Source organism: Oryctolagus cuniculus, chromosome 2, assembly GCF_964237555.1.
Source record: "Oryctolagus cuniculus chromosome 2, mOryCun1.1, whole genome shotgun sequence".
In the NCBI taxonomy this organism is placed as follows: domain Eukaryota; kingdom Metazoa; phylum Chordata; class Mammalia; order Lagomorpha; family Leporidae; genus Oryctolagus; species Oryctolagus cuniculus.
The window spans coordinates 199,871,899-199,896,829 of record NC_091433.1 but is presented as its reverse complement, the minus strand read 5'-3'; the positions used below and the strand labels follow the sequence as shown (position 1 = coordinate 199,896,829).

Sequence of the window (24,931 nt, the reverse complement as noted above, 5' to 3'; positions counted from 1 at the left end):
CACCCAGCGTGCGAGGGCGGCAGGCGCACGCGGACTCCCTTTCTGGACGTCCTCTCTCCCGGCGAGGCGTCTCCCGAACACAGCGCCGGGACGAGCGGCCGACGACACAGTTCTCAATCCCACCAGCGCCGGCGTCCGCGGAGCCCACCGGGTCTGTCCTCAGCCGGCGGCGCCGCGCCTCCACGCGAGACCCCGCAGGAGGCCCGGGCCCGACCCCGACCGCGCCCCCGACCCCTCCGCGCTGCAGGGTGCGAGAGCGGGGCGCGGGCTGTCCCAGCGCGGTGCTCCCCGTCTCCGCCGCTCGGGCGCAGCGCTCCCCCCACACCGACCGCCCGGCGAGGCCGGCGTCCCGCAGCGGCCTCACGTCGCTCTGGGGGAGGACCCCGCGGGATCCCGAGGAGACGGGGCCCGGCGAAGGACCGGGAGAGCCGGGACGGGGGCGTCCGCGGGAGCGGCGTCGGCCCCCGCAGCCCCGCACGCAGGCGACCCCTCCAGCCTCCCGCGAGCCCTCCGCCGCGCCCACCGCGGCCCCGTACTCACTCGCGCCCCGCACCGCCGCCGCGCCCTGCGCAGGAAGAGGAAGGGTGCGCTCCGCTCGGCTCCGCCCAGCACACCTGCGCCAGGTGAGAAGCAGGTGGACGCCCACTTCTGCCCGGCGCCCAGCACCTGTGTGAGTTGGCGCAGGAGGTGCCCAGAGCGTCCGATGCCCACCCACAGGGTTTCTGAAAACGGAAGACCCGGCCAGCGGAGTGCGGGAGCACCACTGAGCTGCGCAGGGGGCTGCGGCTCGTGCCACTCCGCGGCGGGGGCCAAGGTATCGCTCCGCCGCCCTCCGCTGGCTCGGGGTCCCAGGGCAAGAGCCCCAGGCCCCGCCGGCCTCGCCCTCCGCTCAGGTGAGCGCGGCCTTGGCTCCGCCCCCGTCCCCGGGGGGTCCCGAGCCCCGCCCCCGCGGCCCCGCCCTCTCCTCCAGGTGACTCACAGCCCCGCCTCCGGCCCGGCCCCGCGGGTGCGGTGCTGCCGACTGCGCAGGCTCGTCCAGGGGGCGCTGCCGTCAAACTACGCAAGCGCGGGGGCGGGGCTCGCAAGCGCATGCGCCGCCTGGAGCCGGAACCGACGCGGTCAGTGGGCGCCTCTGCGCGCGCGGGAAGATGGCCGAGCCGGCGTCCAAGTCGGTGCTGTTTGTGTGTCTGGGTAAGAGGGCGCCGACTTGACCCTGTTCTGATACATTCTGCAGGAGGGGGCGGGCCGTGAGGGTCGACACGAACTGTATCGGACTCGCCGGGTCCCCCGCACCTACCTGGCCCTCTGTCCACGCGGGTCCCCTCGCACCTGCCCGGCCCGCTCTCCTTGTGGGTTCCCCCGTACCTGCCCGGCCCGCTGTCCGTGCGGATCCTCTCGCATCTGCCTGGCCCCGTCTCCATGAGGGTCCTCTCACCTGACCGGCCCTGTCTCCATGCGGGTCCCCCCGTACCTGGTACCTGACCGGCCCTGTCTCCATGCGGGTACCCCCTGTACCTGACCGGCCCTGTCTCCATGTGGGTCCTCACCTGACCGGCCCTGTCTCCATGCGGGTACCCCCGTACCTGCCCGGCCCTGTCTCCATGCGGGTCCTCTCACCTGCCCAGCGCTGTCTCCATGCGGGTCCCCTCGCACCTGCCCAGCGCTGTCTCCATGCGGGTCCCCCTGTACCTGCCCGGCCCTGTCTCCATGCGGGTACCCCCGTACCTGGCACCTGCCCAGCGCTGTCTCCATGCGGGTCCCTCTGTACCTGCCCGGCCCTGTCTCCATGCGGGTCCCCTCGCACCTGCCCAGCGCTGTCTCCATGCGGGTACCCCCGTACCTGGTACCTGCCCGGCCCTGTCTCCATGCAGGCCCTCTCGCACCTGTCCGGCCCGCGTCCACTCGGGTCCCCCCCCCCACCTGCCCGGTCCGCCCTGTGGCTATGGAACACCCGGGCACTCGCTGTAGAGCCCGGGGACTGGGCCCGCCGATCGGATGCGCGGCAGGCCGGCCCCTGACGCCCGGGACCGCGGTTTGCGGCGCGCAGAGCAGGAGCCCTGCAGCGCCTGCCGATTCCCAGGGAGCCGTGGGGCCGGCCTGGGATCTGTGGTGGGTCAGCAGGGAGATGGCCGGAACCTGAGAACCTTGCACTGGCCTCCCGGGCTATCAGGGTCTTGGCCCTGTCGTCTCCCATGGTGGAATGAGCGGCTTTTCGCAGAGGGACTCACGGTGCGGGAGGGGACTGCGGCCTGGGACAGCCTGCGTCAAAGCCATGGGGAAGGGACTCATTCTCAGCTGCCCCTGCTGTCCTCTGCGGGCATCCACGCATCTCACCTCGGCCCCAGAGCTCCGCACAGGCCTGTGCGCCCGCGCATGCGTCTGCGGCATCGCCTCCGCGAGCCCGGGTCCTTCCGATTTCCCAGCGCTGTCCCTTGGCGAGCTCAGGCCTGCTGCAGGATAGGGTCGGCTCAGGGGCCTCGTGGTTTGCTGGCTGCTGTCCCTGGCCCGTGCTTCCCAGCGGGCCGCAGCTGATGGAAGCTGGAGTGCTGGCTGCGGTTGGTTCTGGGTTTCCTGGTTGTAGAAGCTGACCAGGGAGGGCTGCACATCCCACACGGGAGTGCCAGTTCCAGTCCTGGCCACTCTGCTCCTGACTCGGCTCCCCGCTAATGCTCCTGCACCTGGGAACCAGCGAAGGATGGCTCAAGTCCTTGAGTTCCTCTGGGGGACCCAGATGGAGTTCCTGGCTCCAGTCTGGCCCAACCGTCGCTGTCCTGGTGGCCTGGGGAATGTCTGTTTCTGTCTCTTTGCCTTTCAAATAAATAAAGAAATCTAAAATCAACAACAACAGAACTGAGCCAGGTAGAACTCAGTCCTGTAGGTCTGTAAGCTGGGTCCCCAGCCCCACGTTAACCCTTCAGGTACCTGCCACTCACAGTGACTTTCAGCTTTAGCATTCCAGTACTCAGCCCACTTCCTGTGAGGCCTTCCTGCACATCTTCCCCCCAGAGGCCCGAGTTGTCTTCTGTTGAGTCTGCGTGTCCTGGGGAGCTGTCCCTGTAACTCTCCCCACCAAGAGTGAGGCTGCACCTGTGGGCCCTCTGGGACTCTGTTGCAATAGAACTTTGTTTACAGATCAGAGAATTAGAGTCCCGTGCTTTTCACATTTCACAAGATATCATTCCATTTTCGGGGTTTCAGGAGCTATTTGAAAGTGTGAACGTTTTCCTTAGCTCTGTAGCTGATGCACAAAGGTGGTGGGTGCTGCCCTAGGGAGGCCGCGAGTGAGAGAAGGGCCTGGAGGGACTGGAGCAGCTGCTGTGCTGAGAGTAGACTGCAGGAGAGGCTGGTGGGAGACAGAGGGGGAGGTGCCGTTGGACCTGGTGGTCCGTCCACGGGACATAGGGTCTGCGTGACTTTGAAATGAAGAAGTCCCACCTCTGCTAAGCATTTCTTTGGCCCTTTTGAGAGTTGAGCCTGCTTCCTACTTCTGTGAAACGGGACCTCCTGGGGAAGGCGTTTGGCCAGGTTCTGCCGGGTGTTTGGTGGAGATAATGGTGATGTTTGAAGTTTTCAGGACTTGTTCCTTGAGTAACGCCCAAAGTTCTGTGTTTTACTAACGACCCGGTGCTCCAGTTTGACTGACACATTAATTTGGTGTTGTGAATGTTTGAAATCCAGAGGGCAAGTTAATTTTTTTTAAGTTGTTCATTCGTTTTTATTTAAAATGCAGGGTGACAGATGGACAGAATCTTCCATCTTCTGGTTCACTCCCCAGACACTGGTAGCATCTAGGGCTGGGCCAGGCTGAAGCCAGGGGCCAGGAGCTCCATCCAGGTCTCCCATGTGGGTGGCAGGGCCCAAGCCCTGGAGCCAGCGCTGCTGTCTCCAGATGCATTAGCAGGAAGCTGGACTGGAAGCAGAGGCAGGATTTGATCCCCACCCTGTTCCCCTCAGATGGGATGTGGGCATCCCAGGTTGCAGCTTAATCCGCTGCACAGTGCCCACCCCTGGTGCACAGTTTCAAAAAATGTGCACTGTTGCATGTCTTCTTGCTGTCAGTCCAGGCTCTTGTATTGTTGTAGAACAAAGTAGATGCCGATTTGTAGTGAGGGGGGTTGTTCTTGTTTCCTTAAATACTAATATACTAGGCATCTGTTATTACTTCTAGAGTTCCAAAATGCTAACAGGTGTCTTAATTTGGAGTAGAGCACTCGCTGTTAAAAGTATTCCCTGGGGGGCCGGCGCCGCGGCTCAACAGGCTAATCCTCCACCTTGCGGCGCCGGCACACTGGGTTCTAGTCCTGGTTGGGGCGCCGGATTCTGTCCCAGTTGCCCCTCTTCCAGGCCAGCTCTCTGCTGTGCCCCGGGAGTGCAGTGGAGGATGGCCCAAGTGCTTGAGCCCTGCACCCCATGGGAGACCAGGAGAAGCACCTGGCTCCTGCCTTCGGATCAGTGCGGTGTGCCAGCTGCGGCGGCCATTGGAGGGTGAACCAACGGCAAAGGAAGACCTTTCTCTCTGTCTCTCTCTCTCACTGTCCACTCTGCCAGTCAAAAAAAAAAAAAATATTCCCTGAGTCTGATGAGTAGAACAGTCACGTCTTCGTGATGGTGCTGACTGGGGCAAGTGTTTGGCTCCGGAATTAAGATGCTGCTTGGGACGCCTGCACCCCTCTGTCTCTCTGCCTTTGAAATAAATACATAAAGTGTTGATGATAATGCCTGTTTTTAAAACCAAACAAAAATTCAGAATGGAGGGGGAAAGTCTCAGAGCACAAAGGAGCCTAGGGGGCTTTCAAGGCAACTTCCCTGTTCCTGCTCATGGCTTACACTTGTGCAGACCACAGGCTGTGTGGTCCAGTGCAGGCAGTGAACTGGTTCACAGTTGTTTTAGGAGAGTCTCCCTTGTTCGTCAGAAACCAGACGATTCTGATATTAACAGAGCAGAATTGGGCCCCAGCGTCATCAGCTCCAACAGCTGCTCTTTTCCTTCCTCCGTTTTCTCTTGCCACCTCCTTGGTTCTGAGTGCTTGGAGCTGAAGGCTGCTGTGTAGCCTCAGCAGTGGCGTCTGACCCTCCCTGCCCTCCTGTCCCTCAGAGCAAGGGACAGCCTGAACGCTCCCTCATTGCAGAGGAGCCTGCCCGTACCAGGAGGGAGGGCTGTGCTGAGAGGCCAGGGCCCGCTGGGCCTGTTGCCCCAGCCGTGCCGTTGGGGCAGGAGCAGTAGCACTGAGGCACAGCTTTCCTGGGCCTCTGGGTCTTGTGTCTCTTCTCTTGTTGACCTGACTGCCCTTGCAGGTGGAGACCCTCAGGACAGGTGAGGGCGGCGCCCACCTCTGCCCCATGCAGCTTCCCCCTGCTCCATGCTCTTCCTGGATGCTCTCTGCCTTCAGTCTTGTCCTCTCCTCGTGTTTCTGGAACATCCTGTATGGAAAGCGTCTCTTAAACACCTTTCTGGCACAGTGTGGCTCCTGGTGGGAGCACGTCGACCTCTTCCCCAAAATGTTTGGTTTCTTGGCGCTTTGGCTGTGCCGAGTCAGCTTGTGGTGTTCCAGCCCCTGGGTGGCAGGGCATCACTCCTGCTTCCTGTGTCTGAAACTCAGTCCTTTTTTCCATTGAGATTTTTCTCTTCTTCCTGTAAACATCGCTCTGATTGTAGCTAACTGCATCTCCCTGGTACGTGGCGCGGTGGTGCATGTCGGAAGGAGACTGGCCCTTTGTGTTTTCCCTGTGTAAGAAGGGACTCAGCCACTGACTGGCTCCCTGGAGCAAACCCTAAAGGTCCTGGAATTTTCTAGGAGTGGTGAGAGGGTCTGTGTGGCCCTTGGCACCTTCGCTGTTTGTGCTAACACAAGGCCTTGGGCTGGGTGTCATGGTGGGTGACCCAGCCAAGCACCCAACATAATTAACCCTCAGAAATGAGCACAATTGGCAGTGCAGTGTCTGCCGTTGTACCCCAGTGATGTGAGGCAGAGGGGTCACATCTGGAGCCCTTCCAGAGTATACACTGTGGGTCTCTTTGGCTGGTTCTCGTGTGTGGGGGTGGGTGAGAGAGAGAGAGAGTTATACTGAAACCGTGCTTGTGAATGCAGTGCTGTGCTGAGTTCTGGGAGTCATTCTAGAGAATCACGATAGCCGGCTGCTCTGGGGCAGGGGGCTCCTGGGAACCCCTGACCACAGGGCTGCTGTCCTTGGTGCTGGCTGAGTCCTATTCTCATCCTCTTGGGGCATGTGACCACTCACTTGGAGTTTGTGGAGAAACTCTGTCTGCCTAAATACATCAGCTTATTTGTATACTGTATGAAACAGTAGTCATCCTTATTATGTGTGACAGATTTGAAAATGCAAATAACTCTATTGCATTTCGTTGCAAAATGAACTTGTCGGAACAGCTTCCCTGATTTTGTGACACACTCTGTCATTAATAGCAACCTAAAAAGCAATGGTTTTAGTTAAAATTGTTCTGAAGCCATTTCTGCCTTGAGCTCTGGGACAGTTGGCATGTGTGCCCTGCAGGCAGGTTGGCTCTGACTTCTGCCCCCACGGCGGGAAGTGGCTGCCATGTGTCAGGGCATGGACTGGCATTTGCCCCTCTAGCTGGGCCTGAAGGCTACTTTCCGGGCCTAACCTTCTCTCTGTGTCTCTCCTTCTTTTTAAGGTAACATTTGCCGGTCACCCATTGCAGAAGCAGTTTTCAGAAAACTCGTGACTGATCAGAACGTTTCAGACAATGTGAGTACCATTCAGTGTCGGGAGACAACCCCAGTACCTCCAGGCAGGAAATTATGAAAACATGTCTCTCTTTTCTACCGCAGTGGAGGATAGACAGTGCGGCCACATCCACCTATGAGATAGGAAACCCCCCTGACTATCGCGGGCAGGAGTGCATGCGGAGGCACGGCGTGCCCATGAGCCACGTGGCCCGGCAGGTACTGTACTTGACCTGAAGACTTGTGTTTTCTGTTTCAGTGGGGCATTGACAGCGGCGCTGTTTCCGACTGGAACGTGGGCCGGTCCCCGGACCCCAGAGCCGTGAGCTGCCTGAGAAATCATGGCATTGGCACAGCCCATAGGGCACGCCAGGTAGACGAGCTCTTGTTTGATTTCTGGTGTGTAGGGTCCCGTGCCTTGGGCAGTCCTGAGAGGCCTGACCACACTCGATTGGCGGTGGTTGCCCCTTTGTTTCACTTCTGGTGCGTGGTTCTGGAGGACTTGTATAATCTTGGACTTTATTTGTTAATGTGCGTGTGAAAGTTCATGTTACTGATGATGAGGATGGCCAGGAGCCACCAGAGTTGTGATCCCCATTCTGTTTCTGCCTACACGATTTTTAATTGAGCATGCAAGCTACAGGGACTGTTCTGCTTCTGTTACAGAGTTTTTGCCAGAATCAAGTTCTATAACGTACAGAACTGCATAGTGCCTGAGAAATATGGGTGACGCTGATAGATGGGCATCCAAGTCCAGGCCCTTGTGCCAGACTCAGGTTTGAAGTCCAGCCAAAGCGTGGCCAAGCCCTCCACTCTCCAGGGAGGTGGCCCTGTGTTTATCATGCAGATCAGACAGCGGTTTTTATTTAAATTAGATACTTTCTCAGGCAGCCTGGCAGAGGATCACACATTTCCTGTCCTCAGGCCTCTGCATACCTGTCCAGACCCTGATGCTCAGATTCAGTTAGGTTTGAGTAGGCTTGCAGAGCTGGGAGCAGTTGTGTTTTCATGCTCTCTGTTTTTAAGGTTGGATTATTTTTCATACACTGTATAATAAAAATGGATGCAAATAAAATATTTTTTTAAATTTTTTATTTTTTTACATGAGAGTCAGAGTTACACAGAGAGAGGAGAGGCAGAGAGAGAGAGAGAGATCTTCCATCCATTGGTTCACTCCCCAATTGGCCGCAACGGTCGGAACTCCACCAATCCAGAGCCAGGAGCCAGGAGCCAGGAGCTTCTTCCAGGTCTCCCACGTGGGTACAGGGGCATCTTCTACTGCTATCCCAGGCAGTAGCAGAGAGCTGGATTGGAAGTGGAGCAGCCAGGACTAGAACTGGCGCCCATATGGGATGCCGGCGCTTCAGGCCAGGACGTTAGCCCGCTGTGCTACAGCACTGGCCCCAGCAAATAAAATATTTTAAATACATATGTCTTTAAAAAGCAAAACTAGAAAATTGGTTTCAATAACAGTTTTTTTTAGGTATTTCCACAGAAGCTAGTTTCATATTTTTTCTTTCCTTGTTGCTTTTAAGAAAATTCTCTCACCAATTTTTTTCTTCTTAATTTTACAGAGCTAGTGAGGTGTGCTTCACCACTTGTTGCCACATGAGGCCTTTTGCTATCAGTTTGTGTGGTTTGTTTGTCTAGATGTCCTTTTGTGAGTGCAGCCCTGGCCCCTGGCGGCCACTCCCCCTTGTCCAGTCACCCAGACTCATTCTCTCTCAAGCCGTGGAAGTAGACCCCAGCATGTGCATTTTCCAGGAGCTCCTCTTGCTTCCAAGGATCTCCTGTTGGAACAGCTCATCGTGGTGGTGCTGTCGCTGCTCACTGACCCATTGGGTTGTCCTGGCTTGGGGCTACGGCTGTTGCGGCCACGCCCAAGTTCTGTGGGGCTCACACCCAGCATCCTGTGCGAGGTGCTCAGAACTCTGGGGATGGTCCCTTTTGGTGTTCTCCAGAAAAGTCTAGAAGATGGATAGTTTCTCGTGTCTTATTATTTGCTTATTTCTGTAACTTCTATTTTATTTTTTGAGAATTCTAGTTTTCTGGTGGACTTTGCATCTTTCTACTTTTTGTATTATCACTAGCATGGTTATATTTTAAATGAAGTCCAATAGCAAATACCTGATGCATTTGTGAGTCTGCTTTGCCGTTCGTTCTGTTCTCTTTGTTTTATTGAAAGCTTGGGGAGAAGTTGTGGAATTTTGGTTGAGGTTTGTGTGGAGACAGCTTAGGGCAGGCCAGGAGGGTGAGTGGCCTAGCTGACTTGAGACTCGGGCTGCGCCTGCCTGCCCCTGCGTCCCGTAAAGAGCTTGAGGTGTTTGCTTCTGAGTCTGAGCTCGCCTGAGCGGTGCCACACACATCCCTGAGTGATGTCAGCCTCCTCTTGTTCTGGGGTCTCCTCCCTCAGCAGACTGTCCCGCCAGTGCCACCTGTGTCCCACGGCACTGCACACGGGGCTGCTGTGTTCTGCCAGTTTTCCTAGCCCATGGCACAGGGCTCCTCAGCCTGGGCACACTGACTGTGGGTCCAGGTCACTGTGTGTGGGGTCGTCCTGGGTCCCACCTGCATTGTGAGAATCAGAAGTCTCCTCTCCCTGAGTCTAAACTGCAGTTCTCAAAGTGTGGTCAAGGGAGCCCTGAGCCTCGTGAGAGAGCCACCAAGGGACCGGCCGTGGGTGCGAATGCAAAGTCAGGGATTGGTTCTGGACTCACCTGCTAGGAAGCTGTGGCTCTCTGAGGTGTCAGTCACCTGCAAAGGTCTGGGAGCGCTGCCTCCACACCGCGGGTCCACTCCTGTGCTTCCTGTCCACACCGCAGAACTGGGTTGGGAGAGTGCAGTAGTTTACAGAGGTAAAATCATGCTAACAGTGCATTTGTAGCAATTTTACATGAAGGGCTATGTTCTAACATTTCTCCACTGTTGGTGACTATGATAAACAGTAGTTTTCACTTCTGTAAACACGCTGTTTGGAGGTGGGGCTGCGTCATTCTGGGGAGTCGAAAGGCTTCTGCTGCTATAGGGTTTGAGGGCCCTGCTTGTCCACAGGGCCGCCCCTGCTGGCGGGGCCCAGGGGCAGTGCTGACTGTGAAGAGGTGTTTAGCTTTTCTGTAGGGATTTACTCATTGTTTTTGGTAGTGGGTTGGTTTGCCACAACTCATTCCAGTTATAGCTGCCCCCAGAGGCCCTACATTGTGCATTCTCTGTGCGGTCTGAGTGATGTGGTTCCTGTTTTAACGTCTGAAAGTCATGCATGGGGGCAGGTGTGTGGCACAGTGGTCAAGTAGGCACAGGACTCCTGCATTCCACATCAGAGGGTCTGGGCTCGAGTCCTGGCTCTGCTCCTGACTGCAGCTTCCTGCTAATGTGCATCCTGGGATCCAGCAGCTGAGGGCTGGTGCTTGGCCCTGCCAGCCATGCAGGAGGACTAGAGGGAGTGCCAGGCTTCATCCTGCCCAGCCCCAGCTACTGTGGGCATCTGGGCACTGAACCAAGGGAGAGCACTCTCTCTCCTCTCTCTGTGCCTTGCAAATAAATACAATAATAATTAAAAACAAATAAAAGAAGGAAAACTTCCAAATTGTTTAAAAAGGTAAATAAATAAAAATCAAGTATGATTTTATTTAGTACGTTAACTGAGTATTTCTTTTATTAGGACAGGTACAGTCTAAAAGAAAATGTTCAGTATTAAATCGTGGGGCATTTTCCACATGAGTAATTTGGAGAAATAATATAATATTTCACATCACAGTTGTTGCAGTATGTTTTGCAGTAAGTGCTTTGGGAATGTTCACAAGGTAAGGTCTTCTGCAATTATTAAACAGCTGTGGTGAAAAGGCACGGAAGCGCGGGGAGAGCCGGGGCTGTCATGTGTGTCCCTGCGTCCAGCCACACAGCGGTGTCCACGGGGCTGCCAACAGCGTGCAGGGCCTTCCTGCAGAAGAAGCCTTCGCCGCCTTTGTGCTCCTTCCCTCTTACCACCTGCTTGCTTCTCATGGGCGAGGCAAGCAGTAATTCTGAGCTTATGAGCAGTGTCAGGCCCCCAAGGGGCAGGGTCGCAGCCTCTCAGCCAGGGGCCAGAGGCAGAGGCTGGTTGGGGGGACTGGAGGGAGATCTCCTGCTGCTCCCTTAGGGCCCCCTTGCCGTGTGGCCAGGGTGGCAGGACATGCAGAGGCCTCCCTAGCAGCCCATGTCACCTCAGGCATGAGGCGTGTGTGGAAGTCTGCGAGGCGGGGTGACTGTGTCTGGAGAAAGCGCCCTACATGTGATTGATCACATCCCTCACAGACACGGGTACCACAGGGGGTGTGTGTGTCACGGAAGGCTCCTGACCCTCCGGGCTACACTGCGTTCTCACTTCTTGTTCAATTCCAGGTCACCAAGGAAGACTTTGCCACCTTTGACTACATACTGTGTATGGATGAAAGCAACCTGAGGTAATCACTTGAAGAGTACTTTTGTTCAGCTCTCAGTTCAGTAACAGGTCAAGTTGTTTGTGTCCAAGGTGACTTTTTTATTATCTGAACATTTTTAATAGTGATGGTCACAATATACAGATTAATCCATTTGGCATCGCAAGAAACTCAATAGTGTCATCTCAAGTTGCAGCATGGGCGGATTTTCCAGAAGATGTGCCTTAGATAGGACGGTCTGATGCTCGTGGCCCGGTGTGGCCATGATGCGTGGCTTTGTGGGGAGGACTTGTGACCGCTGGGATGACTCAGGGGCAGGATGCTAGTTCACTGTTTCTCATCTTACTCCCTCGTAACAATTGCCCTCCCCACAAAGTAAGCCTGTTTGTAAGTTTTTAATTGATCTAAAAAACTAAAATGGACGGACCGAGGTGTTGGGTGACAGTGACTCACCCTGGGCTGGCGGTTCTGTACCCTGTGTGCCAGAGCACTTCCGTAGCTTCATCTGTTGCCCGTCTTATCAGAAAGGATGCTGGGGGACAGCACGGTCAGGTTACTTCCCCAGGTTCACAAAGCCGGTGGGTATGGGAGATGGAAGCCTGGGCTCTGAGGAGTCCCCGCCCTGGGTGCTCCTGCCCCACTCTGCTTCAGGAACTCATCGTGTCCTCTTTCAACCCATATCCCATGTTTTTGATGACGAGAAATTGTGCTTTTAATTACTTTGTAGGAACAAACAGATGTGGTATAATAGTTTTATACTTAGGCCGGCGCCGCGGCTCACTAGGCAAATCCTCCGCCTTGTGGCGCCGGCACACCGGGTTCTAGTCCCGGTTGGGGCGTCGGATTCTGTCCCGGTTGCCCCTCTTCCATGCCAGCTTTCTGCTGTGGCCAGGGAGTGCAGTGGAGGATGGCCCAAGTGCTTGGGCCCTGCACCCTATGGGAGACCAGGATAAGTACCTGGCTCCTGCCATGGGATCAGCGCAGTGTGCCTGCTGCACGGCCATTGGAGGGTGAACCAATGGCAAAGGAAGACCTTTCTCTCTGTATCTCTGTCTCTTTCTCTCACTGTCCACTCTGCCTGTCAAAAAATAAAAAAAAAAATAGTTTTATACTTTTCATTAATTAAGACCTTCATGGGGTTGGTGCCGTGGTGCACTAGGTTAATCCTCTGCCAGTGGTGCTGGCATCCCATATGGATGCCGGTTCTAGTCCCGACTGCTCCTCTTCCAGTCCAGCTCTCTGCTGTGGCCCAGGAGTGCAGTGGAGGATGGCCCACGTGCTTGGGCGCCTGCACCCGCATGGGAGACCAGGAAGAAGCACCTGGCTCCTGGCTTCGGATCAGTGCAGCGCCGTAGCGGCCATCTGGGGGGGTGAACCAATGGAGGGAAGACCTTTCTCTCTGTCTCTCTCATTGTCTAATTCTACCTGTCAAATAAATAAATAAAATCCTTAAAAAAAAAGACCTTCATTAAAATAGTTTTCCATTTTGGCTTTTCAGTTTGTTTTGCTCTCATTTTTTACTTACGCTGTAACTTACAGGTATTATAAAAACCATCTTATTAGAAGACTGCTTTGACTGGCACAGGTCTGCAGCCTCCCAGTGTTCATACATGCTCTTCCCGATGTCTCAGGCCTGTTTTAGTCTAGACCCTCTTCTTTATGCAGACTGCTACCGGCAGCCGCGGCCAGTGTGTTAGACCTTGAGGGCTCCCGCCTGACCTCTGAGCCATGAACCCTCACATGATGGGCATTCCTAGCTGTTGATTTCCCACATGTAAACACTGTGTTCAGCCGGGGAATGGCCGGTATGTAGCATAGCTGAGTGTATCCTCCTCGCGCAGCAGTGAGAGCTGAAGGGCAGAGGCTTGAGGAGTAAAGGGAGGCGCAGCCCCCGCAGTGAGACGGGCCGTGACGCCCACCGCCAGCTGCCCCACGTGGGGCTCACAGCGCTCTGGCTGGGACGTGGTCTTGTGGTTCTTTGAGTTCCTTCTTGTCACCTTTGTTTTGTCTCTCAAACAATATCTCTTTGATTGTCTGAAAATGTATTTCACAGGGGAAATCATAATTACTGTCTGAGTTGAAGATGCTATTTTGTGTAACAAAGCAGTGGATGACGCTGTGGTTGCAGGCTGTCTTGTCCAGGAGACAGAGCTGTGACACGCAGCTGCGGGAAGGGTCGGGCAGATCTGCTGCGTATTCTGTTTCATTTCAAATCAGGTCACTTTTGCTGGGTTTTGATATGGATGTCTCATAAACCCTGAGCAGATGTCCCTGTTTAACTTGAAACCACAGATCAGAAAACTAAGTGCATGTTTCAATTTTACAGAGATTTGAATAGAAAAAGTAATCAAGTTAAAAACTGCAAAGCTAAAATTGAACTACTTGGGAGCTATGATCCACAAAAACAACTCATTATTGAAGATCCCTATTATGTAAGTACAGCTCACCTGTGGCTGATGTAAAGCTGGCCAGAGCCCAGTCTTGTTCTGCCGGATTAAGAGGCAGACCCAGGTCCTCCTGGGGCACTTGCCATGCAGGTTGCTATCTTCTCTTCTCGCTGTCATTTCAGGGGAACGACGCGGACTTCGAGGCTGTATACCAGCAGTGTGTGCGGTGCTGCAGGGCCTTCCTGGAGAAAGCCCACTAGGGCTGGGCAGTCCCCGCCGGCTGCTGCATGCTCAGATGCCGGAATGTTCCCTGGGCCTCATGTTTGTCTTCCATTGACTTTATCTTAAACAATAATTGTTGATGGAAATCAGTTGTACATGCAGAATAATAAATAAAAATCTTAAGCCTTCTTAGACTAGTTGAGCCTTGCTCTCTGCCCCAATTACAAAAACAGGGGAACAAACACCACAGAACAGAGTAGAACAAATGCAACAGCGAAACAGGACTCGGAGCCCCAGGTCAGCATCCAAGGCAGTGTGACGTGGAGGCAGTGGCCTGTGAGGGAAGTGCGGGAAGGTGCACTCCACCCTCCTGGTGCCCTCTCCTCGCCCCGCACCCCTTTGTGGAGCTGCCCTATAAGAAGTTTTACTTCACATACCCAGAGTGCACTCTTGTCTACTGGGAGACAGGAAAGAGAAAAGTTTATGGAATCACCACCTTTCACACTTGCTGATTTTTGTTTATTTCTTGAGGGGCTCAGCTTGTTTCCTCCCACTTGAGCCACTTTATTTCTGCAATGTAATTACATCCAGAAGAAGGATGCGTGAATGCTGTCTTCCCTTGTGGAGGGTTGAATACTTCTGTGTTTATACCCACATCATCCAAATGCCAAATGCAAATTGGTCTAGGTGGGAAAATGATCTAAAAAAGTTCAGTTGTGTTGATGTGCTTAAGTATTGGCATGTTAGTATTTCTTTGTTAGCTTTTAATAAGTTTATAACAAATATAGATCATTTCTGTCCTTCAGATAACTAATTCTTAACTTACATGGTTGTATGCCAGAAACAATTGTTTTCAAAATAAACTGGAGAGTTACAAAAATACAACTGAGATATGGATCTGGTGTCTGCTTTTCCGTGGCTACGTGAGAAAAGATCTGAAAGTGTTGGCCTTTCCTGTCACATGTGCTGTGATGTGAGTGTATTTGTCATGGGTGTTAGGAATCAGAAGATGGAGATCAGCTTGCTGCTGCCACAGTTATGTCGCGGTGAGGGCTCAGGTCCCTGCAGCCGTCATTGTCCTTGCCTTATCAGCCATTGCAGAGCCCGGTGGGTGCTGTTAGCTCCCCCCACCATTTTTTTTTTTAAGTTTTTATTTTCACTTTATTAGAAAAGCAGAAAGATGGCAGAGTTCTTCATCTGCTGGTTCACTCCCAAATGTCTGCCACAGCCAAGGCTGAGCAGGGCCAAAGCCAGTAGCCAGGAATTCAGTCCAGGTCTCCCACGTGGGTGGCAGGGACCCATGTACCTGAGCCATCGCCTGCTGCCTCCCAGGTTGTGCATGAACAAGAAGCTGGGATTGGAAGCAGAACCAGGACTCCGGCACTCAGGTATGGGCTCCGGTGTCCTAAGCAGCAACTTTGGCGCTGTGCCATGTGCCAGCTTCTCGCCCCCATCTTGACCCTGTGTTCACAGTAGGACCTCACATCCTGGGGGAACTTTTAGTCAAAGATCATTCCTCAACCCAGGGCCGAGTGGGTCATCACCCACTAGAATAAGGAGGTGAGGGGGATGAGGGGCTTCCCTGCCTGGCCTCCTCCAGAGAGGCCCCACGTGGCTGGGAATGGGAGGAGCCTTCAGTCCTGGACCTCTGCCTCGGGGCTGAGCTCAGCCCAGATGAGGATAAGGTGCTTCCACCCCACTCCCGTGCAGAAATGGTGAGGTTGTCACAGGAGAGCTCTGCTGATGGTGTGCGTGGCTGCCAGTGGAACTGAGGAGCAGATGAGCTCACAGGTTCAGGCTGGGAGTATTGAGGTGTAGGAATGTCACATTAGCTGTGGTTAGAAAGGGGCTAACCGGAGCTCTCCTCATCATCCAGCTTGTTGGATGTCAACGTCAAGGTGGAGAGATTTCTTACCCTTCTGTTCCAGAGTTTCATTTCCCTTAACCTTTGCATTTGGGTCTTACAGACCCTCAAACATTGCAAGGCTCTGTCTGCCAGCTGCCACTGTTGACAAGGGACCGACCGTATGCACCGGGGATGTCTTGCTTTACTGAATTCAATCCATCTTTTTTAAGTTGGATCCATGAAATTTGTTTAAAACCTACTTACCTGTTAAAACCTGGGACTGCTTAGAAGTCTTAAGGCTCTTTAATGTTTTCATTTTAACAGTCATAGGAAATAATGGATTTTGCCTTACTTGGAATTCTTGCTATGAAGTCAGAGACTGCCTTATGAAATTATGTCACTAGCACATAGGAGCATCTACAGTTTAAAAATAATATAATTGTCCCTAACAGAAATTCTTAGCCTTTGAGTTTCATGAATTTATGCCTTTTAAGTTCTGTGACGTTCTGCCAGTGAATGACCCCTTGTTGGATTTGTAAATCAAGAATGTCCAAGGATGAACTTGTCACACAGGTAGTCACCTTGAAGACCACTCAATACAACAAAGGCTGGAGACCATCCATTATAACAAACACTTCATTTATTATGTCTTTATTTACAGTATTTACATATTGCACAATAGCTGGCATACTATATTACATCTGTTATACAGAGGACAAAGGGAATTAGCCTGATATATTCACAGATTTACACTCCACTGTCTCCAAAACACAACTAGAGTGTTTTTTTTTTTTTAATTTTTCATGCAATACCAAATAATACTCTGGGAGTTTAATTGAAAAAGTAATAAAAATATCAAATCATAGTGTATGCTATATGAAAATATAGTTTGAAATTCTGCCTATGTTTCTAAAGAAATAATCTGTGGTTTCACCTAATAGGAAAATGAAGTCTGATGTTACTATACAACACAAACCAATGTGGGGCATTCTCTGGTTCTATAACAAATAGCAGGTTCAATGACAGACGTGGTGCCCTGTGGAACATGAACCTCTACCTGGGGTCAGCAGCACACAGAACTCGGGGAGTTTGGATGGGGTCTGTCTGCAAAAATAAATCTCTTGTTCACAAAGACAGCTCCGCTTCTCTGTTGCTGTCCAAGGCACTTCTCTGGTCTTGGTGTTTCCCTCACAGTTCTGCTCACTGCTGAAATAAAAGCATCTGGTTACAGCGCACACTTCATTATGTCTAGAAAACCTGTAATAGTAGAGCAATAATGTTTGTAAACTTAAGAAATCTCAATGTGTTTGTAGATTGCTCTATGTTCCAAAAAGTGGAGTCTTTATTTTGGAAAATAACTTTGTTCGCTGTGACTCTCCCAGCAGTCCAATACGTGAGTGCTTATGGAAGTCCAGGGACAGTGCTCAGTCAGTGTGGGCTGTGAGAACCTTCAGATGCCAGTCCACAGGGATTCACAATTTGTGGCAATTCTGAGAAATAGCTGGATGGCCTTATACCTCGAGTTAGCAAAGTACTTAACCGTAATTAAATACTCTTGCTTCTGGTTCTCCAGGTTAGGACATCTAAGGCATTGGAATAGTACTTACTCTCTGTTTTGATAAACTTCAAAGTTGTTAGACTACACTGTAAGTGCAGAGTGGTGCTTGTGGCTTTCCGGCCTGAGGAGGTGGCCCTTGGTCACATCTGCAGCTCTCAGTGCCTTGTCTAGGCTCTCAGCCTTCAAGGGGAGGAGGCTACAGGGTTAGGGTGAGCAGCAGAGGGAGGCTGCTCTCCAGGTGTGCCACAAGGGAAGCACGACGTGGGCACACGAGCTCTCCCAGCACTGACCAGTGTCCTGAGCCTCTGCAGGGCAGAGACACCCAGACTGTGCCTGCACTGGAGACGTGCCAGTCAGAAGTTTGCTACTGTAGTTTAAAGTTTCGGGAGTTAGAAGAACTTGATCTTTAAAGAATTAAAAAATGGAATATCAGTGCTTTAAGCTTTACCTAGTTTTTGTCCAAAACAAACCCAGTTACATTTGGCACAACTGATGAGGTGAGGGAACAGCTGCTCCCCACTCCACCACCCGTCGCGTCTGCTTTGGGGTCCAGGATGGGCAAGTGACCAAGAGCTCTAGCTGCAAGCCCTGTGTCCTGGGAGCAGCTGGGGAGGCAGCCTGTCAGTGACTGGCAGAGACAGGCGTGTGAGGACGAAGGGTGTCCTCGTCAGCAGGTGCCCAGCTGTCCTCACGTGTAAGGAAACGGAAACCTTCCCAAGGATGTGGAAGGCTCTTCCCTGGGGGGGCGCCTTTACTCTAAGGCAACACTCGATGCTGTTCCCAGCTCCTCTAGCACATCCCCTAAGGAGACCAAGAACATAATCCATTTACCACTTTTAAAGGAAAAAGCCCTGCCACCAGGGCAGTGGGTGAGAAGCTGAGAGCAGTGAGGGGAGGCGGCCTTGCCCAGCCAGGACTGCATTCAAGGCTCCGGCCTTCCTCCTGCCGGTACAGGTGCCAGCCAGCCGTGGAGTCCTCCACCACCTGCCCGCTTCCTGCCCCGAGTCTTTCCTCTTTGTTAGAAGTGGCTTCTGATAGGGAGGGCTGGGTGCTGGGTGTGGTGGGCGGCACTGGCCTCACATAACCCATTCTGGTTACAAGGCTGGTCCAGGCACCCTCTGCTGCAGCCTAAGTACTCATGTCTGGCATGGACTAGACATAGTGTCTCCTAATTATTAATGTTTTCAAGGTGAGAGAAGCACTGGCGGGCAGCCAGTACGTCTCACTTGTGGGCAGTGGCCACTCACAGGACACAGGATGTCCTGCTGTCTAAAGTAACTGAATCCTGTGTCATTTGTGTCACTCATGTGCTGACTGCGTGGCTGGAGCCCCTGGAGGTCAAGCAGAACTCTTGCTTCATGGACTCATTCGTTACATGTATGTTGACTACTAGGTGTTAGGATAGAAGCACTTAAAGAGGGCAGTTCTTCTAAGCTTATGGGCATAACGACGGACTCCGGGTCAGACCTTCAGATACAGGTTATGGAGGGGACTCTTCATAGCCGTGGTCAGCCCCGTGCAGACAGCCCTGTCCCCACCCTGTTTCCTGGTGGCTCCAAGCACTAGGAAGTCAGTAGGAACCACAGTTCGAACTTTCAAGTTCCATCTTTTCCCGGGCCACCAGGGCACACAGCTGACACTCTGGGTCAGGGGCAGGAAATACGTTTCGACCTGGGATACCTGTGCTTGCGCTGGCTTTGTCAGGTGGAGCCCCGTGGTAGGTCCAAGAGCACCTGTCCTCGCCTGCGTGGGTGAACGCCTGAGGCCAGGAGCCCGGGGCAGGATTTCAAGCAGGAAGCCTGCTTTCTGCAACGTCCGCTCCGAAGCCCCTGGAGTTCTACAGACTGGCCAGCAGGGGGCGCGTTGTGTTTATGGCCGATTACTAGCCCGAGGTTTTGTGCAGCGCCCACTTTTTACTCCAAGAAAGGCTACCACAGCCCGGGAACGCGCATCTCTAAGTGCCCGAGCGCCTCCGGTCCCACGTGGAAGCCCAGCCCGGGGAGCTTACCTCATCCCTCGGTGCACATGGGACTGACGGCCAGGCGGGTGAGAAGCCGGGCGCATCGCTTGTAGTCTGCAAGGAAAAGACCACAGCGCCGTCAGTGACCGCGCAGCCCGCGAGCGAGCAGCATGCTTGTCGCAAGTGCATCAGCGTCTGGGCCAGTGCTTCTTTAGTTTTCTGAACTCCTTGGAAGCAGTGCAGGCTGTCCTCCGCCATCAGCGGCTCTGGGCTTTTGGTCTGACACTTTCTGTGCCCCGGGGAAGCAGATCACGTGCCGGGGCGGCCGGGGGCTGCGCGGAGCCGCTCGCGTTCTCCCCGCCTCGGGTGTTACCTCAGGAGCGAGGCTGCGCGCCCTCTCCACACACGAGCGCGCGGCCCGACTCAGGAACGCGGGGCCGCACGCGGCGGCAGCGCTGCGCTCCGGGCCCGAGAGCCCGCGCTGCGGCCACCGCGCCGCGCTCAGCAAGGGCAGGCGGGAGCCGCGGCGCCCAGAGCGCCTGCTTCCCAGCACAGCCGAGAGAGCTTCGCCCGCAGCTGGGAGTCTGATTCTGCGCGCGTCTTCAGCGTGGGGGTTTGCCCTCAGAGGGGAAACCTCATCGAACAGCTGCGACCGAGCCACGCGAGACCTGGCGACAGCACTCGCTGCAGCGCGGGCTCCCAGACTCCACAGCGCAGTCCAGGGCTGGCTGCTGGCGTGGACAGCAGGGACTCAGGGCCAGCTACTGTCCCACTCTGCAGATGCCCCTGGCCCTGCCTCCACACCCTGTACTGCATAGAAACCCGGAAGTTCACCAGGATGCAGATTTTCTAACTCGGGTGTGTGAGGGGCCACGAAGCCCCCACGCTGAGCATGAAGGCTCTGGGGGTCTTCATTTCAGGCTCTCGGGGATTTTCCCTTCCACGGTTTGGAGCAGCATGGAAGTTGCCAGCTCAGCTCTCCAGGCCCCGTGGGCTAGGAAGAGGTGGGAGTGACATTCAGAAGCCACTCATCCCAGCACCCAGACCTGCCAGCTCTTGGCTCCAAAGCCGAGTTGCCCTGAGCCAGGGCACCTGGTGACCGTGACGTGGACTGGTGGCACAAACTGCTTAAGTTCGTTGCAGTGACCTGAAGGTCACTTTCCAATTTAGAATCTAAAATCCTGTTATTCTAAGACAGTATATAACACAGAATATGAACACATCTGAGCCGCAATAACGACAGGATTCTCTGGCCCTGGGAAGCAGGTGCACACTTCTCAGACAAGTCAGTGTCAGGAGCAGCAGCACACAGCGAGGGAAAGGGGCTGAACACAGTGCCTGGGAAGTAACAAGTCACAGCACTGTGGGAACAGCATGTGCTGAGCAGGGTGCTACTGCAGCTCAGGAGCCAGGGAGCCAGCCAGGGAGCCAGCCAGGATAGCCAGCCAGTGAGCCAGCCAGGATAGCCAGCCAGGTGAGCTAGCAAGGTCAGCCAGGTGAGCTAGCCAGTGAGCCCGCCAGTGAGCCCGCCAGGTGAGCCTAGCACTCTTCCCCAGTGTAGGACCTGTGTGCCTCTTGCCTGTGCTGCAACTTTGACTGAAAGGAGCTGTGATACCACATGGAGCTGCCCGAGACCCCTGATAGGTGTTTGGGGATGTGCCTAGCTCTGAAAATGATGATTATATATTAATAAGTAACTTTGCTGGCTGAACCAAGGGAAAAAAACCTGTCCTTTATGCAAATTGGCTTTTGTTCTTCCTCCTTTCTTGTTTTTCTCAGTTGCTTCCTTGCTTTCTCCCCCTTCTCCTGCCCCTGGACAGGCAGAACAGGCACATGTAGCATGCTGGTCTTGGGGCAGTCTCTGAAGCCCTTAGCAGATTCGTCCTGGATCTGCCTAGTTTTTCTTCTGTGAGCTTCACATGAAATGAAAGTTGCAGTCCCAATTAAAAAAAAAAAAGTAATGGTTTCGTGAAAAGCCAAACAATCCACTTTTGGGGAAAATATGTTTTGTTATAGAAAAACAACTGGAAGTCTGAAGAGAATGAAAAGACACCAGTGGGAGAAAAAGGCACACAGCTGAGCTTGACGGACCGGCAGCTTGTACAGTGGCGAAGGCAGCTAGAAAGCAACAGCATTCCTGGGTGAGGAGGCTACAGCTCCTGGAAGAGAACAGCCTCTGGTCAAGGCATGTGTCTGGAGCACTCCAGGTGGCTCTGTCCTCTGAACTTGGGCCATAGCCCTGGGCAGTAATCCTTTTAGCAGCTCCTTCTTACCTGTCTTCATCGTCACGGTGGAGTGGCTGGAAACACAGGCGTCAGTGGAAAATCCACAAAACAGAGGAGCAGTCCAGCCCATTCCAAGGGTTGGTTAATTCCAGTAAATTATGTAAATGATTTTCAGTCTGGCATTAGCTGAGGTGGAACTGAATACCTCCTCCAGTGGTCTGGTCATCCTGGCCCTCACTCTATATCAGAGCAGATGGGAGTCTGGGGGCGGGGCCCCTACTCATGCAAGGGGAGGTGAAGCAGGGGAGGGCTGTGGGCACTCATCCGTGAAGCATCCAGCCTGGTCACTTACATGCGGGGACTGTGCAGTCTCTGGTGTTGTGATACAGTCTGTGGAAGTGTTTGCTGCACTTTGGGCTAAAATAGAGAGGACCTGGAACAGGGAAGAAGACACAGCCGGTGAGGACACAGAGGCTGCAGAGGGCCTGGGAGAGGGAGGGGAGAGCAAGAACTCACCTGTGAGGTGTTTTAAGAACTTGTCCTTCATCCTGAGATCTCTAGGAACAATTTCTGTGTGAGGGGAAAGGAATCATTATAGTGCCTGAATGAAGCCTTTTAGAAAATGCAATCTGAGCTGAGTGTTGAGGAAAATGATCGGAAGCTGCATTAGCCCTGCTTCGCTGCAAGTGACAAGCAGACCAGAGCACCCTTGCTTGTGAGAGACGGCACCAGGTCAGGCTCCTGTCAGGGGCACGGTTTTCTTCGCGCAGCTTCACTGCCCACAGCGCCCACGTTAGAGTGCATGCATTACAGGGGGAGGGGATAGAGGCCATAAGGTTGTAGCTTTTAAGTAAGAAAGCTTTTTATTATTTCCTTAAGTAAATCACTTGTAGAAAGTTTGAAGAGTTTGGGATTCAAATCCCACAATATTTCAGTCTGGAAAGAAAACCTGATCCTTCAAATTAAAAAAAAAAAAAAGTCTTCCAGAAAAAAGATTAAATGCCTTTAAAACCACCTGTTGGTAACTCCCATACATAAGAATGGAGGCAGACAGTACTCTGGCCCCCAAGGAAGGAGAGTTCTAGAGAAAGACCCCTCAGAACCAAAGGCCTCCCTACCGCACAGAGACCCTTTGTGCTCTCAGGCTGGGTTTTGCTCTTCACAGCCACCCTCTGCACTGGGCTGGTGACCTCACTGGGATTGCCTGCCAGAGGGACACTGACACCCTGCCTCCCTCTGGCCAGGTGGGGTCTCCTGGAGGCCTTCCTGGCACTCCCCTCAGAGCTGCGAAAGTTCTGCGCGGGGAGAGCCACACAGCAGACCCAGGCAGCAGCTCCAGGCCGTGGAAGCAGCCTAGCCGCTGGTATCCCGGAGGCCTCGCACCGGCCTTCCGTTTCTGCCCTTTGCTTTCTCGTAAAACAAAAATTCCTTCTTAAAAAAAAGAGCTCAAAATAGATTTTTCTTTAAAAAATGTGTTTCTCAACGACAATTCTGTCTCCAAGCAAATACAAATCTTGCGTGGTCTCTGACATGGCAGGTAGACACAGGGGCAGTGCCCTCGGCCCACACCGCGGGACCCTCGCCCCCTCCCAGTCCTTCAGGTCCACACCCAGCCGGGACCCTCACCCACTCTCTGCTCCTCCGGGTCGGCGCCGTAGTTCGCGGCCTCCCCGGGGCGCAGGGCGTCGTCCTGCGCGCCGAGGATCCGCAGCCTCTTCGGGTCCCCGGAGTGGTATTTCCTGAGTTCCTGGACGATCTCCACCATGAGGCGCAGCAGCGTCTGCCTGTCCGCGGCCTCCCGGGGCTCCGCGGCCCCCTGGCCGGGCCCTGCCGCCCCCAGCAGGAGCAGCAGCCCCAGGAGGAGGGGGCGCCCGGGCCCGCGCATCGCAGCTCGGGCGCGGCGGGCGGATTCCGCGCGCTCTCGGAGCTCCGCTCGCTGGGAGAAGAAGGGACGGGGGCAGGGAGGGCGGTCAGCCGGCGGGGAGCAAAGGCGGGAGCGGGCGGACCCGCCGGGCTGCGGCAGACGGGACCCCGCATCCCTAGACCCTTGGGGACCCACAGCCTCGGCTCCCAGGGCCCCCTCACTCCCGGAGCCGCGCACCCCCGCGGAGGCCTGGGACTGCTGGTCGTGGTCGGAGGCGCTCTCCGCGAGGACCCGTCCCAGGTCCCACCCGGAGCGAGCGACAGCGGCTGATGCGAAGGTCCCGGGCGCACCCGGAGGTCCCGAACTTCCCTCTGCACCGCAGGGTGGGCCAGTAAGCCGCGGGGGCAGCACCGCACAACTTTCCCGAACCTTTGGAAACGCCGCGGCGGGAGACCCCCACCCCGCCCCGCCCCGCCCCACCGTAGCGCGGCGCGCCGGGCCCAGGCCCTCCTCGCCTTTGTGCGGCGGTCCTGCCGGCCTCAGGGTCCCAGCCTCACCGAGATCCCAGCGCGAAACCCGCGCTCCGCCGCCGGGGAGGTCCCTCAACCCCTGCCCCGCGCCGCCCGCCGGGCCACCTGTGCTCAGCACCGAGCTGCGTTACCTGCGCCCGCGCCGGGAGCCTCGGAGTCCTCGAGCGTGTGCCTGCGCCCCGAGCCCGTGCACCCGGAGTCCGTGCGCCCCGAGCCCGCGCACCCCGCTACTCCATGCCCAGCGCGCCTGGCTCGTACAGTGCAGGGCACGCGGGATGCGGGAGTCGTCGCTCCGAGGTGGACCGGCGGTCCTGGGTGCGCCGGCGCCGAGACCCGCAGCCGAGCTCGGGGCGCTTCTTATCCTGGCGCCCGCCAGCGTCAGGCGGGTCCCCGAGGGCTCCGGGCCGGCTTTAATTAGAAGCCGCTGGAGCGCCCGCACCGGCGCGCAGATTCGTCAGACCCCCGCCCCCGCCCCGTCCCCCACTTCCCGGTCCCCGCTCCTTCCTCTCCGCCCCGCCCCGCGCCCGGCCCCCTGCGTCCGGCTCCGCGCCGTCCCTAGTGACAGGGGCGCGAGTAGCGCCTTTGCCGGGAACTCGTCGGTTCTGTCCGAACCCAGACCTTAAGCTCCGGAGACGGGAGGCAACCCACTGGGGGACCCTGCGCCCCCAGACCGCGCGAGCGCCCGCGGAGGCCCCGCGGGGGGACCCTGCGCCCCCAGACCGCGCGAACGCTGAGGGGGCCCCCAGGGCTGCGTCTTTGGGGAGTTTGATCCCTCGGGTGTGCCGGGCACTCCGTGGGGTTCAACTGCTCGCCTGCTTTAATTTTTTTTTCTTGTAAATTGTATTATCACTCAATTACGCACTTTCCCATTTTGTTGGCGCTTTCTGGGCAAGAGCTGGACACCCTCCAAGCGGCCGAGGAAGGTGTTCTGAGCAGGAACCCGCCGTGGAGGGCGCGCCACCTGCAGCCTCCGCCATTAGCCCCGCGTTGCTGCGGGCGCGCACGTGTGCGGGGCGGGGCCTTGGGCGGCTGCGGGGTCCCCTGCGGGCTCCTGGCTCTGACCTGCCTCGCTGCCTCGGACACGTCGGTGCCTGTGACAAGGCATCTTTCCTGTCTCTCCGCCATTGCCATTCTCTCGGGTTCCGTCTCTCTCCGTCCCTCTCTGGCCTGCGTGCGTCTCCGTCACTTTTCCTTTCAACAGCTGCGGTTCCTCGAGC

The 24,931-nt window shown here is 55.2% G+C and overlaps 4 protein-coding genes across 10 annotated transcripts in view; 2 read left to right on the top strand and 2 right to left on the bottom strand.

Annotated features, from left to right (window-relative positions):
- SH3YL1 (SH3 and SYLF domain containing 1) overlaps nt 1-1,040 on the bottom strand; it is a 33,948-nt gene extending 32,908 nt beyond the window's left edge. For all 3 annotated transcript variants that reach the window (XM_051831559.2, XM_051831561.2, XM_051831562.2), the window contains exon 1: nt 541-1,040. In XM_051831559.2, coding sequence (XP_051687519.1) covers nt 541 — 1 coding nt within the window. In that variant the 5' untranslated portion in view covers nt 542-1,040. The remainder of the gene's footprint in view (nt 1-540) is intronic.
- On the top strand, nt 1,039-14,616 carry ACP1 (acid phosphatase 1). Of its 2 annotated transcripts, none has more exons than XM_051831563.2 (6): nt 1,039-1,191; nt 6,656-6,729; nt 6,967-7,080; nt 11,085-11,146; nt 13,449-13,554; nt 13,692-14,616. In XM_051831563.2, the coding sequence occupies exons 1-6, from the start codon at nt 1,149-1,151 to the stop codon at nt 13,767-13,769; spliced, it is 477 nt and encodes a 158-aa protein (XP_051687523.1). In that variant the 5' UTR covers nt 1,039-1,148; the 3' UTR covers nt 13,770-14,616. The 2 variants fall into 2 exon arrangements, with proteins under 2 accessions (XP_051687523.1, XP_051687524.1); XM_051831564.2 differs by lacking the exon at nt 6,967-7,080 and adding an exon at nt 6,813-6,926.
- A 1,583-nt stretch (nt 14,617-16,199) lies between these two features.
- ALKAL2 (ALK and LTK ligand 2) lies at nt 16,200-23,981 on the bottom strand. Of its 4 annotated transcripts, none has more exons than XM_051831565.2 (6): nt 23,846-23,981; nt 22,947-23,256; nt 21,837-21,890; nt 21,673-21,753; nt 19,144-19,209; nt 16,200-16,783 (listed from the first exon to the last, which is right to left on the bottom strand). In XM_051831565.2, the coding sequence occupies exons 2-5, from the start codon at nt 23,203-23,205 to the stop codon at nt 19,145-19,147; spliced, it is 459 nt and encodes a 152-aa protein (XP_051687525.1). In that variant the 5' UTR covers nt 23,206-23,256; nt 23,846-23,981; the 3' UTR covers nt 16,200-16,783; nt 19,144. The 4 variants fall into 4 exon arrangements, with proteins under 4 accessions (XP_051687525.1, XP_069925868.1, XP_051687526.1 ...); XM_051831566.2 differs by having other exon boundaries at nt 16,645-16,780; XM_070069767.1 differs by lacking the exon at nt 21,673-21,753.
- Nucleotides 23,514-24,337, top strand: LOC138848746 (uncharacterized). The gene is made up of 2 exons (XM_070069526.1): nt 23,514-23,575; nt 23,728-24,337. The coding sequence occupies exons 1-2, from the start codon at nt 23,514-23,516 to the stop codon at nt 24,335-24,337; spliced, it is 672 nt and encodes a 223-aa protein (XP_069925627.1).
- Nucleotides 24,338-24,931: the final 594 nt, after the last annotated feature.

Excerpts from the sequence above, each read along its gene's own strand:
- ALKAL2 (XM_051831565.2), bottom strand. The coding sequence starts at position 23,205 with ATGCGCGGGCCCGGGCGCCCCCTCCTCCTGGGGCTGCTGCTCCTGCTG. Across the intron at positions 21,891-22,946 it reads CCCGGAGGAGCAGAGAGTGG|AAATTGTTCCTAGAGATCTC; the intron begins GTGAGGGTCCCG and ends CCCCTCACACAG. Across the intron at positions 21,754-21,836 it reads GTTCTTAAAACACCTCACAG|GTCCTCTCTATTTTAGCCCA; the intron begins GTGAGTTCTTGC and ends TCCCTGTTCCAG.
- ACP1 (XM_051831563.2), top strand. The coding sequence starts at position 1,149 with ATGGCCGAGCCGGCGTCCAAGTCGGTGCTGTTTGTGTGTCTGG. Across the intron at positions 6,730-6,966 it reads ATCAGAACGTTTCAGACAAT|TGGGGCATTGACAGCGGCGC; the intron begins GTGAGTACCATT and ends TTTCTGTTTCAG. Across the intron at positions 13,555-13,691 it reads TTATTGAAGATCCCTATTAT|GGGAACGACGCGGACTTCGA; the intron begins GTAAGTACAGCT and ends CTGTCATTTCAG.
- LOC138848746 (XM_070069526.1), top strand. The coding sequence starts at position 23,514 with ATGCGAAGGTCCCGGGCGCACCCGGAGGTCCCGAACTTCCCTCTGCAC. Across the intron at positions 23,576-23,727 it reads CTGCACCGCAGGGTGGGCCA|GGTCCCAGCCTCACCGAGAT; the intron begins GTAAGCCGCGGG and ends TGCCGGCCTCAG.